This window comes from Panicum hallii, chromosome 4 (assembly GCF_002211085.1).
Source record: "Panicum hallii strain FIL2 chromosome 4, PHallii_v3.1, whole genome shotgun sequence".
Classification (NCBI taxonomy): domain Eukaryota; kingdom Viridiplantae; phylum Streptophyta; class Magnoliopsida; order Poales; family Poaceae; genus Panicum; species Panicum hallii.
Window position 1 is genome coordinate 49,431,392 of NC_038045.1, and position 17,540 is coordinate 49,448,931.

At 48.4% G+C, this 17,540-nt stretch overlaps 4 protein-coding genes across 4 annotated transcripts; 2 read left to right on the forward strand and 2 right to left on the reverse strand.

The window, feature by feature from the left end:
• Nucleotides 1–278: 278 nt before the first annotated feature.
• On the reverse strand, nucleotides 279–2,036 carry LOC112890611. Its single transcript, XM_025957473.1, has 3 exons — nucleotides 1,178–2,036; nucleotides 746–1,095; nucleotides 279–666 (listed from the first exon to the last, which is right to left on the reverse strand). Exons 1-3 carry the CDS (start codon nucleotides 2,034–2,036, stop codon nucleotides 373–375), a joined length of 1,503 nt encoding a protein of 500 aa, XP_025813258.1. The 3' UTR covers nucleotides 279–372.
• A 3,971-nt stretch (nucleotides 2,037–6,007) lies between these two features.
• Nucleotides 6,008–7,804, forward strand: LOC112890612. Its single transcript, XM_025957474.1, has 3 exons — nucleotides 6,008–6,833; nucleotides 6,922–7,367; nucleotides 7,466–7,804. The coding sequence occupies exons 1-3, from the start codon at nucleotides 6,008–6,010 to the stop codon at nucleotides 7,802–7,804; spliced, it is 1,611 nt and encodes a 536-aa protein (XP_025813259.1).
• Nucleotides 7,805–9,044: 1,240 nt separating this feature from the next.
• On the forward strand, nucleotides 9,045–11,823 carry LOC112890935 (vesicle-associated membrane protein 711-like). The gene is made up of 4 exons (XM_025957820.1): nucleotides 9,045–9,355; nucleotides 10,144–10,334; nucleotides 10,622–10,785; nucleotides 11,400–11,823. Exons 1-4 carry the CDS (start codon nucleotides 9,136–9,138, stop codon nucleotides 11,488–11,490), a joined length of 666 nt encoding a protein of 221 aa, XP_025813605.1. The 5' UTR covers nucleotides 9,045–9,135; the 3' UTR covers nucleotides 11,491–11,823.
• Nucleotides 11,824–13,039: 1,216 nt separating this feature from the next.
• LOC112890613 lies at nucleotides 13,040–16,700 on the reverse strand. The gene is made up of 3 exons (XM_025957475.1): nucleotides 16,398–16,700; nucleotides 16,041–16,154; nucleotides 13,040–15,969 (listed from the first exon to the last, which is right to left on the reverse strand). The coding sequence occupies exons 1-3, from the start codon at nucleotides 16,698–16,700 to the stop codon at nucleotides 13,327–13,329; spliced, it is 3,060 nt and encodes a 1,019-aa protein (XP_025813260.1). The 3' UTR covers nucleotides 13,040–13,326.
• Between the last annotated feature and the right edge of the window lie 840 nt (nucleotides 16,701–17,540).

Sequence of the window (17,540 nt, forward strand, 5' to 3'; positions counted from 1 at the left end):
CTAAAACACTGAAATTTTTGAAAGTTTGGTAAATGTTGAACCCTGGTTGGAGCTGTGGTTTGTTTCAAATAATTCTTCAGTGCAGAGAACGCTAAGTAGGGGGCAAGTAGCTCACTTTAGGTAGCTCCATTTGCTGATCATGAACATAAGAGAGATCACACTCGAAAAAGCGAAAGATTTTTTGTACCCTGAATAAGAGATGCAGCACAAGTTCACCAACAAACTCTCATCTAGTCCAGAGCAGTAACAGCGTGCAAAATTCAACTGCTCCCGAACGGACGATTTGGTTCCAAAAGCAGATCACCATGTCAAGAGCGGATCCAAAAGACGAGCTGTTCCTGCCGTCGAGCCGGCGACCATCCCCATCGCCGCCTACCGGAAGCCACCAGGTGGCACGAACAACCGAGCCGGGTCGATGTCAGGGCGGAGGCCGAGCGCGACGCGCTTCATGTCCTCCATGCCACGCTCGTACCCCTTGAGCGCCTCCTCCACCAGCCGGCGCTCGTGCTCCTTGGAGCCCAGGAACTCCTGCACCGCCGCCGCCCTGGCGCTCTCCACCTCCGCCGCCGTCGCCTTCTTCGCCTCGGCGAGCTCCGCCTTCGCCTTCTCCAGCTCCTCCTGGAGCTTCAGCGCGTGCCCGAACGAGGCCGTCGCGTAGTTCGCCGCCTGCATCTCGCGCCCACACGACATGAGTAACGTACGTCGTGCACGTGCCGTGGCGCCGGCGCGGCGTTGAGGATCAGACCTGGAGCGTCGCCACGTAGCTCGACGCGATGACGTTGAAGGGGTTCGCCACCAGGAACGCGCGCTCCCGCGCCGGCGTGACGATGCTCTGAAGAAGCTGCCGCGCCGCCTCCCAGTCGACCGTGTCGCCGTCGTGTCTGTCCGGCGCGTGCTGTGGCTTGCGGTCCTGGCGCGCGAAGAAGCCCTCCTTGGCGTTGTCCTCCTCCGGCATCTTCCTCTTCTTCCAGGTCGACGGCGTGCCGCTGCCGCCGGGCTCGCTCTTCACGGCCACCTTCGGCGCCGCCGCAGCCTCCGCGGCCGCCTTCTCTGCCCGCATGTTCTGCATCATGTCATAGATGGATGGATCCATCCCTAGCACACACACAGTGACGCAGCAGTAAGTCATCTGCTTCGTGAACCCGCCGGGAATCAAGCATCGTGTTCGCCATTTTACCTTTGGCACCACTAGTATGGCGTGTAGTGGGAGGCGATGGTGGTGGCGGTTTCGGTGCGCAAGGGGTCGTCGTTGCCGCGGCGACATTGCCATCATCGCTGATGTAAGTCCGGATATCGATCGCGGCGGCGCCGCGCACGCGCAGCAGTTTTTCCACCATGTCCTTCTCCTCGCTGGTGAGCATCGGATCGGCAGTGGATTTCTTGGTCGGCTCGCCCCAGAGCACGGGGCACGGCCACGGCGCCGCCGACTTGAGGAAGAAAAACCCCTCCTTCCACCCCTTGATGGAATCCGGCAACCCCGTGAAGAACACACCGCCGGCGGTCTCCTTGGACGAGAAACAGTACAGGCCCTTAAGCTTCAGCGCGCGCAGCGCGAAGAAGTGCCGGAACACGGCGACCGACGGCGGGCGCGCGCCGGCTGCGCGGGAGAGCGCGACGAAGGCCGCCATGACGCGCCAGCAGTTGGGCGCGAGCTGGCTCGGCGCGAGGCCGAAGTGTGAGAGCACCTCGCCGAAGAAGGGGTGCAGCGGGACGCGCATCCCGGCCTCCAGCGCGTCCGCGTACACGCAGACGGCGCCCGCGGGCGGGGGCGAGCACGCGCGCCGGCCGCCGGCGGGGAACGGGGCGAACTCCCTCGTGTCGACGCCGTGCTTCTTGCAGAGGGCGTCGAGCGCCTTCTGGCTCCGGAAGGACGAGGCGATGCGCCCGGCCGCGGGCCACGGGGGCGCGGTTCCGGCCCCGCCGCCGAAGCAGCTGCCGTCATCGTCGCTGTCGCTGGTGTCGACGGGGGTGGTGGCCGAGGCGCGCGCCGGGATGGGGTCAAGGATTTGGACGGAGGACGAGGAGGAGGAAGGCATAGCGCCTAGCGCCCTTGTGTGCGTGGTGGGGCGGCGGGCGTCGGGGCGCTTCGCGTTCTCGGAGGAAGGCACCGAGCAGATTGGCGAATGGCGATCAAGTAGCTGCAGGAAGGAAGAGCAGAGGGAGGCAGTGACCCGGTTCTCTAGGCGCCACGCGACTGCGCGAGCCTACGCCTAGTCCCAATGCAATGGGCCACCGGACTTCCCTTGCACTACTTGCTTTTCCGATTGTGATTTCTTTTCCAGTATCTTCGAGGCGCGACTGAATCCGTACATGGATAGATTTTGAATACGATCGGTTGAAAAATAATGCAACATGATCGATTGAACATGGAATAGATTTTTGAACATGTTATTTCAAAAATAATTCAAAATGAGCGGTTGATCAAACCAATTTACTGTGGTCATTTTCTCATCTCTCCTGCTTGGTCAAAGTTAGCTTGCACCTTTATTGTACTCCGTACTAAACAATACATTTATATTGCCGGTCAAAGTTAAACCAACGTAGGAAAGCTATTGCATGCCTGAATGAAAGAAAAAAAAACTCCACACCTGAAGTTTATATTTCCCCTTCTCAACTTATCATCTTCCTGAATATCGTGCATACAAGGTAAGGGGAAGACTTAAATTCGGGGGAAAACCTCTTCCTATAGCCTAGATCCGGAATTCTAGTTACAATCATTTTATTGTGAATTTTCACGGATCGTTTGGAAAGGTTTCATTGATTTCACTGGTGAAGCCAATGTCGAGGAAATCAAAAGAATTGTCTTGTCTTTACCTTATTTTTAGTCTTTTTCGCCTCGCCTTACGAATGGCTTCACACTATATTGACTAAGTCTGCGCAAAACAGGTGAGACGAATACACTACAAGTTCTCACAAACAAGCTCTCAATTGACTTGTACTAGAGTTATAGTATTTTTTTTCTTTGTAATTTCTGATATCGAATAGAAGTAGCTAAAAATTCATGTGCCAAACTCCTCAAAATAATTGATTTTAATAATACTTATAATATGGGCGTGGAACTCCTCTAAAATACTTGATTTTTTTTCTCAAGCGTGTACAAAATTCGGATGTGGGAGCGCAGATTTCCACTAGGGTGTAGAATTTGGAGTAGAAAATCTCAGAAGACGTGCTAGAGCTTATATGAGAATTCTTAAGAACAGTTTCCAAATTTTTGTTAAACCATAGAGATTGAAGCGTGCAGATTATACGGTGACAAGATAAGATGAAGAGTGTGTTTGGATTCCAGCCATAAGGGTATGTTCGTTTCCAGCCCTCTAAATTTTAGACCCATCACATCAAAGAGAATCTTGCTATTTAAAAATATTAAATAAAATCTGTTTATAAAACTTTTTGCACAGCTGGGTGCTAATTCGCGAGACAAATTTAATGAGCCTAATTAATCCATAATTTGCAACAGTGATGCTACAGTAATCATCCGCTAATCATAGACTAATATACCTCATTAGATTCGTCTCGCGAATTAGCACTGGAGTTCTGCAATTAGTTTTATAATTAGACTTTATTTAATACTTATAAATGATAAGTTTGTTTTTGATGTGACCCCTCTAAACTATAGACCCCAGGAAACGAACACACCCTAAGTCGCCACGCTACGAGTTCGGCGGCCACACCTGCGAAAGCTATTAGCGACCGTTTAGATCGCAACTTTTTATAACATTTGGAACTTTTTGCTACTGTAGCATTTTCGTTTGTATTTGACAAATTTTATCTAATCATGGTCTAACTAGTCTTAAAAGATTCGTCTCGTGATGTACAATTAAATTGTGCAATTAGTTATTTTTTTTACATACATTTACTGCTCCATGCATGTGTCCCAAAATTGATATGATGGAGAGAGTGTAAAAAGTTGGAAGTTAGAAGGAATCTAGACGGGGCCTAGCTTAGGTTGGCTATTAGCTTTAGACCGCCACATATTTTCACGTTGATTTTCTCACTACAACTTAGGCGTCGGATTTTTTGCGGCGTGGCAGGATGTGGTTGGGCATCCAAGCAGCCCAAATAACGAATGAACAGTAACGGTGCCTAAGTTACATTTTACACGTGTCGAATATGTGAGGGAAAATGTTAAATCTTACTATTACGAAGGTCTTTTAAGCTTCCAGATAAAGCCATCTAGAATCGTAGATGGACACTTAAAAAATATCCATTGTAAATTTTTTAAAAATTAGAAACATCCGGCCATCAATCCGACAACTCGTCATTGAATCTGTTATATTTCCTAATAAATTATCCACCTCTGCCATTATAAAAATAGACTACGAAAGTGTTTGGTTTAGCGGGGCTAAACTTTTAACTCTATCCAATCGGATATTTAGATACTAATTAGAAGTATTAAATGTAGACTAATAAGAATACCAGTTGCATAATCCCGAACTAATTCGCGAGACGAATCAATGAAGCCTGATTAGTTCATTATTTGATAATATGCTGCTATAGTAAATATGTGCTAATGATAGTTTAATTAGGCTTAATAGATTCGTCTCGTGAATTAGCCCTGACTTACGCAATTAGTTTTATAGTTATCTCATATTTAAGTCTCCTTAATTGCATCCAAATATCCAAAATATCCAATATGACACGGGTAAACTTTAGCCCTTAGGATCCAAACAATCCCTAAACTAACCTCTAAACATGTATCTAAATTAGCCACCTCTGTCGTTATAAAAAGAATCTAAAGCAACTCCTAATCTTCTTGTAAATTACCCACCTATATTATTATAAAAATAATACAAATAACCCCATAAATTTGCTTATAAATTATCCAATTATATCATCATTAAAAGTTAAAGTGATCCCTAAATCGGAATCTAAATTATATAATTATAACAAGATATTAGAGTGCACGAATATAAAATTCTAAATTACTATTTCTATTATTATTAATATATTATTTATATAAAAATACTATCCACGATATGTGTCACCATGTATTCATATATGATGGAAGAGATAAAAATACCAATTCACAAACAAATAGTTTAATTAAATATATATCAAACATACATTGAGGTGTGATGCAAAATGAAATCTATTGCCATTAGATAATAATAAATATGTATTTTAGAGTATGTGTTAGAATATCTAATAGATGAAAGAGGACGTAAGATAGATAATTATAATTATTAGCTATAAATTTTATTTTTATATTAATTCTAATTATAGCGCACAGCATGAGTTGATAAGCTAGTATAAAACCAATTTTGCATTCATATTTTAGGCCCTATTTAGTTCCCACCCCGTAAACGTAAAAAAACCGTAAACACAAAATTTTCAAAAGAATCTTGCTAATTTGAAGTACTAAATGAAGTCTATTTACAAAACTTTTTATATGGATGGGCTGTAAATCGCGAGACGAATCCAATGAGCCTACTTAATCCACGATTTGAAACAGTGATGCTACAGTAACAATCCGCTAATTATTGCTTAATTATGAATTAATTAGCATCATTAGATTCGTCTCGCGATTTACAGCCCATCCTGCAAAAAGTTTTGTAAATGAAATTTATTTAGTATTTCAAATTGATAAGATTCTTTTATTTTTTTTTTTGCCTTTACGCGTCTTGAACTAAACAGGGCCTTATGCAATATTTATTAATGCTTCGCGGCTAGCCTTATCGAGCAGCTCTAGCTATATAGGCTTTTCAGTGACAAATCACATCACTCCCGCCTTCATTGTTCACTTGTACTAGATCCATTTTGTAAATTTTTTTAATAAATTTTTTAAGTTGAAAAGTCTAAGAAATTGGTGGAAATTCTCGGGGGCTTGCAGAGCACGCGTCGTGAGAATCCCAAGAAGCATGGTCGTCAAGACTCTAGACGACTACCCGTCTTCTCCTCTACCGGCTGCCTCCTCCTCCCATTTCTCTACTGACCAAGACAGAGCTCACTCTTGCTGCTGTTCTGCACCCACGCCAAAGACCCAGGCAACCCGCAGTACAGCCGCGAGATGCCTTCCTCTGCTTCGTCGTCGTCGTCCTCCTCCCTCTACATCATCGGCGCGCGCGCACCGGACGCCGCCCTCGACGGCGGCGATACCGACGATGACGCCAGCGGCGGCGGCGCGCTCTCGAGGCCCGTGGCCGAACGCTTCGCGTCCTCCTTCCTTACCCAGGAGTCCCTCGACGCCCTGTGCAGGAAGTACGGCGTCCCGGATCAGTTCAAGGCGATCCTCCCCGCCGGCCACCATCGCGCGTGCTCGCCGCCGCCCCCGGGGACCGTCTGCGTGTACGCGCAGGCGCTGGAGGCCGGGATGCGCGTCCCGCTGCACGGCTTCTTCTGCGAGGTGCTCGCCCACTTCGGCGTCGCGCCGAGCCAGATCGCGCCCAACGGGTGGCGCGTCATGGCGGGCTTCCTCGTCCTCTGCCACTTCGCCGGCGTGCCCCCGTCGCTCGCCGTGTTCCGGCATTTCTTCTCGCTGTGCGCACACAAGCTCAAGGGGTGGTACTGGTTCCGGGGCAAGGACTCCGCCGGCGCGCTCATCAAGGGACTGCCACTGTCTCTCAAGGGGTGGAAGGAGGGGTTCTTCTTCCTCAGGTCGCCGACGCCGTGGCCGTGCCCCGTGAAGTGGGGCGAGCCGTCAAAGGTCTCCACCGCTGAGCCGGTGCTCACCAGAGAGGAGCAGAGCAGGGCTACTAAACTGCTCCGTGTTCATGGCGCCGCGGTCGATCTCAAGACGTGTCTTTCCGAGAGCAACCTCGCGGCCGCCATGGCCACTGGCTCACCGAGACCGCCGCCGCCGCCGCCTTCTCCTCGTACTGCAAGTAACGCCAAAGGTAAAACTCGAGCCTTCCATGACTCCTTCCCTCCCATGACGTGTGTTCTGTAACAAGCAAAGGGCTTAGTGCTCTCGATACATGACAGGGATGGATCCATCCGTCTACGACATGATGAAGAGTCTGCGAGCGGCGAAGGCCGCGCAGGCTTTGGGGGAGAAGGTGACCGCGAAGAGCGAGCCCGGCAGCGACACGCCGTTGTCCGGGACGAAGAGGAAGCTCGCGGATGACGCCACGAAGCAGGGTCTGCCTCGCCATGAGCCGAGCACGCCGCTCGATCATGCCCACGGCTCGTCGTCCGGCGCGGCGCCGCCGGGCTTCTCCACCCAGAGGGCATCAAAGAGTAGTGTCCGTGACCACGATCCGGTTCCAAAGCCGCGGCACACGCCTGACTTACCTGACGGGGGCGACACCGCCGGCTGGGAGGCCGCGCGGCGGATGCTGCAGAGCATCGTCGCGCCGTCGCGGGAGCGGGCGTTCTCGGCGGCGAAGCCCTCCGACGTCATCGAATCGAGCTTCGTCACAATGCTGGAGGTTCGTACGAGACCGACGCGTCGCTACTCGTTTACGCAAATCGTGTCTTGTTCTAAGTTCCTTTTTTGCTCGCATTGGGATCATGGCGATGGATGCAGGCCGCGAACTGCGTGTCGTTCTCGCTGGGCTACGCGCTGGAGCTGGAGGAGAAGCTGGCAGCGCGGGAGCGCGAGGCGGACGCGCTGCGGCGGGAGCTGACGAAGGCGAAGGCCGAGCTCGCCGGGGCCAGGAAGGCGAGCGCGGGGGAGGCGAGGAGCGCCAGGGCGGCGGCGCTGGAGGAGTACCTGGGGTCCACGGAGCACGAGCTCCGGCTGGCGAATCACGCGCTGACCGGGTACGAGCGCGGCATGGAGCACATGAAGCGCGCCGCGCTGCGCCGGTACCCGCACCTCGACCCGGAGCAGCTCGTCGTGCCGCCGGACGGCGGCGGGCCGTAGTAGCGCCGTGACGTCGGACCGAGCCGCCGGCGGGAAACGATGTTCTTTTGTGTGGGTGCTGTGTCAACATGGCTATTGCCGGAAGTGTTTTTTTTTTTTCTTTTGTCGTGCAGGTCGCTAATCCGCGATCATGCGCGATTGGTTAGATTAGATGGACCATGCATTCTAGGCAAAAAAAAAATGGCATCAGAGATCGGACCATATATTTTGGTTTCAGGAATTTATCGACGGATGCCCACCGTTGGATCAAAGACAGGTGCTCCCACACCCGCACCTTCTCCTTTGGTTCGTTGGGTCTCCTTTGTTGCTTACTAAAATTTGCTATACCAGAATGTGGGCAAGTTTATAAATTCTGATATCTATTTTACTAAAATCTAAAGAGTAACCCACCTTCTAAATTTGTTAAGATTTTGGTAAAAAAGATACGTATACTTATATTTTAGCATGCTCATATTTTGATAGCCAACCAAGCAGACCCGTTATTCGCAAAAGAGGCGCCTCTCTTATACACATACTCTCGCTTCTTGGTGACATCTCCATTGGATCCATCACTTTTGTTCCTGTTAAGGGTCGTTCAGGAGAGTTTATTCTAAAACAGCTTTACTAGTTAAGTTAGTTAAGTTAAAGTTGATAAACTAAAAAAATAGTTTTATCTAATATCTAGTCTATTTTAGTCTCTACTTACAAAATAGCTCCACACTGCATCATTTCAATTTGCGCAAAATACGTAAAGCTGAAGTCGAAATAAATCCTTCGAACAGATCCTTAACCTGCAACTCCAGCATCCGCCGAGCTTGCCGCCGCCTCACCATGCGGCCATCGTGCCTATCTATAGGAGGTGTGAAAAATATAAAATTCATGCGAGGTTACCAGCGCATGTGCAAATGAACATGGCTAACTAAAGCTCGAGCTCGGAAGCGTGGCTGCGGCCGGTCCAGAGGCCCGAACCAAACCCCGACCGTTGAACGAGACGAGCCCGAGCCGGACCCTCCGTTCTGCTCCGTTCTGGAAGCAACGGCCGCTCCCATCATCACCGAGCCAGCCCAACCGGCCAACCAACCAACCCACCAGCTCGCCGCGCCGCACCCAAACACGCACGCGCCGGCCTGGCCCCACCGCCAATTAAATAAGGGGATCCCGCGTCCCGACCCCACCCAATAGGCAGGCAGCCAGCCAGCTCGGCGTGTCCTCCGTCTCCATCTCGGCCCAGCCGAGCCCAACCTGTCCTCCCCTTTTCTTCCTCCCCCTCCCCCTCCCCCTCCTTTACCCCGAGTCCACACGGCAGAGGAGGCCAGGCCAGCCACCCCGGGGGAGTGGCGGCGGGCGCGGGGATGGCGATCCTGTACGCGCTGGTGGCGCGCGGCACGGTGGTGCTGGCGGAGCACAGCGCCGCGGCCACCAACGCCGGCGCCGTCGCGCGCCAGGTCCTCGAGCGCCTCCCCGACGGCGGCGCCGACAGCCACGTCTCCTACACGCAGGACCGCTACGTCTTCCACGCCAAGCGCACCGACGGCATCACCGCGCTCTGCATGGCCGACGACGCTGCCGGGAGTAAGCGCCTCCCCACCACCCCGTCCTGTTTCCTCCTCGGCATCGAATCGCGCGCGAGGCTGTTTCGAACTCGACTGGGATCCGCCGGCGGGGTGGCTCTGTGGTTGACGTGGGCGGGCGCCATAGGCGGGAGGGGTAGCGGAGATCCGGGAAGGGGGGAGTAATTTGGGGGTTTTGTCGTCACGCGTCCATCTGGTCTGTTCACTAGCAGGGTGACCTCAGGGGATTGGTGGTAGATCGGGACAAACTGAGCCACTGAGGAGTCGCGATTGGGTTCAGCTATAGCGAGCTAAATGGCGTCTGAGAATGGATGGGCTGGGTCATAGCTTCAGCTGTTTCTGGGAGTTCTTCTGGGTTGCTTGCTCCAGTTTTGCTTTGCGGCTGTTGACTTTTGGGATCAGACTCATTCGTTGTTGCAGGAAGTGCTAGTTAGTATACTAGTAATTCTCACTGTACCGAATACATTTTCAAACTAAACTGTTGTTCTCTGTTGGCTGCTAGAATTTTGATCTGTACAGAAAACCAGTTTACTGTACGCCTTGCAATATGACGTTCAACAATGTCTGATTTCTACTACTGTACGAGCCGCATCTTGGCACTAAGTATCTACTAGATTTTTTTTTTGAAATAAATCTACTAGAATTTTGTGCCTGAAGTTTGGTATTGTCGTGGCCGGCTATAAGTTTGGTCAAAGTTTGTCAAGTTTGATTTAGGACAAACCTAATACGACATGTAAATAAAAACAGAGGGAGTAGCTTATTAGTGTTTTTTCTCGCGTTTTGCCACAGGACGGATACCCTTTGCATTTCTGGAAGACATTCATGGAAGATTTGTCAAGACATATGGCCGTGCTGCGCTGACAGCTCTTGCATATGCAATGAATGATGAATTCTCAAGGGTCCTTAGCCAACAAATGGACTACTATTCAAATGACCCTAACGCAGATAGAATAAACCGCATGAGAGGTGAAATCAATCAGGTAATGCACCCTCTTTTCAGTTGTTTTGTCTATGAAGACTGTCATGTATTGAAGAAAGCATATTCTGAAAACTAAGTTTGAATCTATGCTGTGATCCTGATATTATAAACTAGAAGTGGAAATGCTGATGCATAAAGTGATTGAACTGCCTCCTTTGTGGAACTGCTTGTTATTTCCAGATACTTGTTTTAAATCAAGCCATAAAAAAATCCTGTTGATCGAGCATGTTGCCAAATAAGGTTCTAACAGTTCAAAATGGATATTTACTGCTTATTATTTTCTTGCAGGTTCGTAGTGTTATGATTGATAACATTGACAAGGTCCTAGAAAGAGGTGATCGTTTGGAGCTGCTCGTTGACAAGACTGCAAATATGCAAGGAAATACAGTTCGATTCAAAAGACAAGCTCGGCGCTTCAGGAACACTGTTTGGTGGAGAAACGTCAAACTCACGTATGTGATATTCTGACTAATTAAAAATACCATGTTATCATAATCTTGCATATTGATTTTTTCCTTTACTTTTTGCCTCATGAAATGTCGTGTTGTGTGCCACAAATAGTGACCATTTGTATGACATTACTCAGTGTTTACATTTGTTTTCAAAAGATTGCATAGATCTGTCGTTAGTAGTAGGAGTAACAGAGATTGACACATAAGATTATCTTCTGGCTAAAGCAACAGAAGAAATTACGCCAATGGTGTTTATAAAAGGTGGAATGAGAGAAAGTTGTTTTTTTCTCTCAATTAATAAGATGCCACATGATAAAGAAAGTACATACACTAGTTGCACAAAAAATTGATATGCACTTTGGAGCCTGCTGTTGGTTGTATGCTCTAATCAATCCTTAACTTTTAGTTTGGGATGCATCTAGCCAGGTACTTCATGACATTCACTCCTTTTTTGTTGCGGCAAGCAACATTATGCATAACCTTCTACTTTTGAACAATGATTATATGTGGAGGTCCTAGACTCTTAGTATGATGCATTGATGCTATGATGTTTCCTTGACTGCTATTTGAGCCTTTTTGCCTGCAATAAACGTGTTCTATCTCTGTTCCCGCAGGGCTGCGTTGATACTTCTCCTTCTGGTAATCATATACGTCGTGCTTGTCTTTGTGTGCCATGGTTTCACCTTACCAACTTGTATACGGTAGGGTATGGTGTGCCTGTTTGTGTGATTATGTCCCCTATTCCTGGGGAGCTGCTATCGCGGCACTGTTGCAATTGGTTTTGGTGTAGAGGAAAGCTACAGTTTGTGGTGTAATAGTGATGGGGTCGATTGTGAAAAACTCAATTAAAGATGCAAACTTCGCATGAGACTGCGTCTCGCGGGGTTTTTGTTATGGCGTAGTTCCTGTGCGCCTGGGTCGTGTTTTATTTGCGCTTGGGGCTATTCTTGTGTCTGTACATGAATTCAGTTACGACTATATTATGGCTATGCTATCTAATGTAATATGCTTGAGTTGGACGATGACAATTGACATAAACATGGGCCTGTCATGATTCTTTTCTTCTTCTTTTTTTGAAGTCCCAGCCGCACCGATCAGTGTGTGCAACAATTGACATACACATGGAGATAGTGCCAGCTTGTTCTTCTAAGGAAATGAATCTGCCATGTTGTAGAATGATTTAATTTAACCTGACACGTAGACTAGAGCAGTGGGCGAATGGAACTGAGCCACCTTTGATCACTGGTAACGTTGCATGATACGAAGGTTCTCGCTTCATGCTGACAAGAAGCGTCCGCTTCAATCTAGCGAATCTATTATCTGATTCTGATGCGCCGCACGCGTGGCACTTGTACAGTTGTACGTAGCTGTCCAAACCTTTGGTCAACAGGTCGCGAGGGCCCAGCGAAGCAGAGGCAGCCGACTGGTGCCGCCTTGAACCACCACCGCGGCGCGCTCACGGCTCTGCGCCAACCATCATTTGCTTGGGCAGCCGGCGCGAGCTCTTCCCCCGCGCAGCCTGGCTGCTCGCCGCTCGTCAGCCCGTGCCTTTCCAGACTTCCAGCCCACACCCTCCAGCCCCCTGCGGCCAGCGTGCCCGGGTCGCAACTCCTGAGTCCAGACCGCCCACCCGGCCACCCCACGTTGCCGCGGCGCGGCGCACATGCCGTGGCACGACCGCCATGAGCCCCCAGCCAAACTCGCCTCGGGCTGCCGCGCGGGAGGTCGGCGCTCTGTGGCTGTGTACCACCACCCTACCCTACCCGCGGGCTCACGAGAGCACGGTGCGCGCCCGTCCCGCCGCCTGCCGACCTAGGCCATGGCGTCCATCCACCACCCCGCGCGCGCCTTCTCGTGCTAGGCAGCCAAGGCGTCGCCCGTGCTGGGTGCCGGGTGCGTGCCAGGGACGAACGAACCCGCGCAGACAGGGACGAACGAACTGGCGTGCCCAGCAACGCAGGCGGCGGGTACGTACGACGAGTCGACGACGCGCCGTGCGCGCACGTCGACCGGCAACGGCAACCCAGCAGGGGTGCGAATGGCAACACGGCACCGCCGATGACACCAGATTGGGCGATCAGGCGGTGGTGCGGGCTGCCAATCGACAACAGGACCCAGACAAGGCGATCACGGATGGCACCGCCATCTTCCCCATCAGGGGTCAACATGGTATGTTCCAAACATAACAATATGGGCGACCAGGCAGTAGCAGAGTCGTTTCCCCATTTTCCGTACACAACACATACACATCTGGAAATTACGATTTTCGAGATAACTCGGTCTTGACCGTTTGCAGTACAAACATAGGTTGGAATAGTAAACAACAGCTACAACACAACGCCAGGTTCACGATACTTCTTACAACTTCCCGTAGTTCAAATTTACGCTCTGCTAGGGATGATAACACACTTAACAACAGACAACGGTTCTAGTAACATTCTAACAACAGAGGGCAGTTCACTGTGTAATGCTGATGCTCTGGTAGATAAAACTCCTCTCAAGCTGTGCCACAGCCCACAGGTTGTGCATGCTGAGCGAGGATCACAGCTGTTCCATCGCTTCCCCAGGATCATGCTGAAGTATGGGCGGCTCTGCGTAGGCTTCCGATCCGTTGGTGGTGTGGTCTGCATTTTCAACAGCGAAAGCAGAGGTACTGAAAGTCCCGGCAGGTCCATTTGAAGAGTCATTGACGAAACTTGTTCTGGACTCCGAGCTCGTTCCCAGAAGATCAGCAACCAGATGGCCAGATGTTCTATCGACTGATATCCCACTCTTGCTTCCACAGCCTTCAGATAAGACTGCAAAGGAGTCCAGAGAATTAGAGTTGCCTTGGAAATTTTGGTATGGCTCCTCTTTAAGCAGCATTGGTTTGCTGCACTCCTGATCATCAGTAGGTGCGCAACTGCGACTTCCGTCAGATGAGGAAGTGTTGGCAGTGTTTCTATAATCTTTTGAATCAGTCACCAAATACAGACTTTCATCATCTTTCTGATCAAATGAGTTCTTGTGTTCACTATCTCCATCCTCAGCACTTGTGCCCACTGTGGAATATTCCAGAACAGATGAAGTATCACCACAGCAGCTGCGGTAATGTTCGACCTGAGAAAGCATAACAGTACCTTGATGATCAGTAGACAGATGCTCTGAAGTTTCATCCAATAAGATAATCTTTTCTGCACTGTCTCCATGGAACGCTGGGGAGTTAATAAGAGGCCCACAGCCTTCAAGAACTGGTGCAGCATCACTAGGCACAGTTTCTTGATAGCTTTTAACAAGATGGCATACCTCTTCTGGATAACCAGAACCCATACTTGTACCCTTGTTTCCAGAGTCTGCATCGAACTTGGGAAACATCACTTTAGAGATTTCTGGAACCAACACTTCATAATCATGAACTACTTCAGAACAGCTCTGAATATTTGCAGTTTGTTTCTGCAGCAGGGGCATTTCGGTTTCAAGGTTACAAGAGGTAACAAGCCTACCACTTCCATCAGAAGGCAAACTCTTCTTGTTTTCACAATCTTCACCATGCTTGGGCAAGATATCCATGGTTTCAAATTTTCCCATGAGCAATATTTTATCACCATTAACCACTCTGTGGCAGCTCCTAATGCTTTGGGTTTCGTTCTGTTGGAGGGATATTTCAGTTCCCAAATGACCATCAGCCACATGGCTCTGCATTTCATCTTTCAACGAAGTCTTCTTATCTCCAAAACCATGCTTGCCCAGGGTGTCCATGATTGTAGAACTTTCAAGAATCAATGATGAATCACTTGTGATTTCTTCATCATATTCAAAGGAGCCTTGAAAGCTTTGTTGTTGTTCATCTTGCAGGAGCACGTTGGTTTCAAAATATGGTCTAGCTAACTGAGTATGTGCATCCTTACACGATAAAATGATGCCCTTCTCTTTAAGATTTTCATCAGATATTCCAAGCATATCCGAAGTCTTGGTGCCTTTAGGAACCAATGCAATGTCACTTGGACATTCTTGAGGGAAGGATGCTGTTGCTTGCCTCTTCTTCCTTCCTGTTCCCTCAACATCCTCACTGTAAAAATCCTGATCCCCTCCTTCAACACGTGATTCATTAGCACGCTGCTTAACATTCATGGAAGAGGTTCTCATTTCTTCTTTAACATTAACCTCACTGCTGTCATGTTCTCCAGGAAACACTGCGGGCATATTTAGTTCATTGTCACATGAGTCCATCAACTTTGAGCAACCTTTAGGAACAAATGAATTTTTGCAACTGTTGTATCTGACAGGTTGTTTGCCAGATACATCCCATTTATTTCCATCCTCACAAAGCAATGGCTCTAGGAACGTCTGAATTTCATTCTGCTTCCCCCCAGAATACTTGGTGGATCTTCTCCAGACAAATGAATGGTTAGATGCTGGAAGTCTGTTCAGCCTATCACTTGAAGGCATAAACAGCATTCTATCATTATGACATGGAAATGGCTTGCTATGCTGTGCCTTCTGCTTTTTTTTCCTCTGAGAAAGGGAATTGAAAGACTGAGCACCTCTTGGTGGAGATGCTTCGGTCTTGGACCTTTTTCCTTGGATATAAGTTTTATGTGTTTTCACTAACCGAGAAAACACACTTGTTCGCCCTTCACTGTCAGAGCGGAGCTTTGAATTTAACATGGGAGGGTAGCATCCATCTTCCTTCTCCTTCCTAACACAAACATGGTGGAAAGTAGTATGGTCTTCAGAGTCACTGCTACCTTTAGATTCAGAAGAGGGGCTCTCATCTTTTAGCAACCCAAACAGATCATCAACACCTTCTAAAGTATCTTCCTCCTGCGGAAGTGGTATAAAGTCATCAGTAGATTTTTCATGCATTGCTTCTTGGTTGCTAGGTATGGTGACCATTGCTGTATCTGCTCCAGTGTGCAGGGGAGGTTGTGAGCACTTGGACTTAGCCACATCAGAGATGTCCGATTGCAGTCCTCTGTGAACTAGTGACGCAGAATCAGTTAATTTGTCACCCAGAGTGGACGAGGAACATGTTTGACAGGGGCTTCTGAATGAACCACATGAACTGCTGGTTGGACTGGACTGCACATCAGTTACTTTAACCAGAGAAGTTTCAAGCTCCCTTGGGAGGTCATCTTTTAATCTTGGATTCTGACAAAGTTGCAACCTGTTCCGTGAAGAAAACAAGTGAAGAAGCTTTGCAACCTGTATAACAGTAGCACGTGAGGTCAATAGCTAAGCATATTGACAGAACACGAGAAGACTGTGGAGCAGACCTGTTGATGTGACAAACCATAGCTAAACTTGTTTTTTATGGAATAGTTCTGGACAGCATCTCGAAATTCACCTTCCATCAAAGGCTTGCAAAACCAAATCCTCTTGAAACGTATCTGGATTCAGAGAAACGCAACATGAACAGAAATTATTACGATTCATAATATCTCAGGAAGAGCAGTATGAGATTTACTTGAAATATTGTACAATGAGATAGCTATGAAATTAGTTTGAAAACATAAAATAGAGGGAAACATGTGTTCCATGTGGGCTATCACAACTCCATTGAAAAATTACATGAAAGCACGGATTAGATGACCTAAAAGACAATAATTAGCAAGTCTCAAAAGTATTCATGCCTGAGAAGGATACCGCCTTCCTGATGAGACATATGCATCAGGAATAATGTTCACAGCTCCATTTGAAGTTGCTTCAAAAACCCCATGAAGCTTACACTGCTCAACATCATATAAGAATAAAGTTGTGCCAGCTTTAACTTTCTCTACGAAATCAGCACAGCGAGGAGAGAGGCCAAAGATTTTCTTGTTAAAGCTCTCCTTCCTGGTCAAATGGCTGCACAGAAAAACTGCACCACCAAAGGCTGAATACTCCTTACTCTGTGCCTTCACCATTCCAAAACTCACTGAATTCCTTGGTAACATGTAAATTGACAATGAAAAGGGTAAGCAAATCAACATTTACTACCAAAAAAGAAGCTGAAAATAGACCAAATGCTTCCTTGGCTGCTGCAGGTATTGCATGGAAAGAATTGCAACCAATACATAAAACAGCAGCATATCACTCCAGTTGAAGAGAAGACAATCTCAGGTTAACAGCAGCTGTGAGTTGTTGTGTATTGAATGAAGATTTGTATATCAAGGACTATCAAGCTCAAATATGACAAAGGAACACACACGATTGACAACAGCATAGATCTGGTTTCCATTTTTACTTAGAATTGAAAACAGAAAAACTGCATGATAAATCTTTAAAAAACCATAAAAATGCACACAATTGGCCTTCCCTTTGCTGTTTGGGGTCCATGATCTTACACAAGATGAGCAACTCAACCTACATTCCAAGGAATCGCAATCCCTAGAAAACTCGCAGCACTCGAAATTGAACTGCGATTAACTGGGGCGGGTTTTTGCCGTGGTGCCCGGGGGTTTAGTTGAATCCCCAACATTTTCGCAAAAATAACTTTACCCGCACCAAGGTTTCTCAGTCCTCTGACTGGAATCGTAACCGATCGATCCTGCACGGCCGATGAAGGAGAAGAGCCTATTGATTATCGAACCAGACCAGAACCACGGATGGATGGATGATCAGACTAGCCACTCTACCACGCAGCAAAAGAATCCGCTACTAACTGATGGGTTGAAGAAAGCTTCGGGTTTGGCTTCTCGGGGCACCGAAAACAGCCCGCAGAAAAAGGAACTTCCCGGAAAACTCATCCGCGCAAGTTAGGGTTCCTTACCACCGAGTACCAACGGAAGGAATCG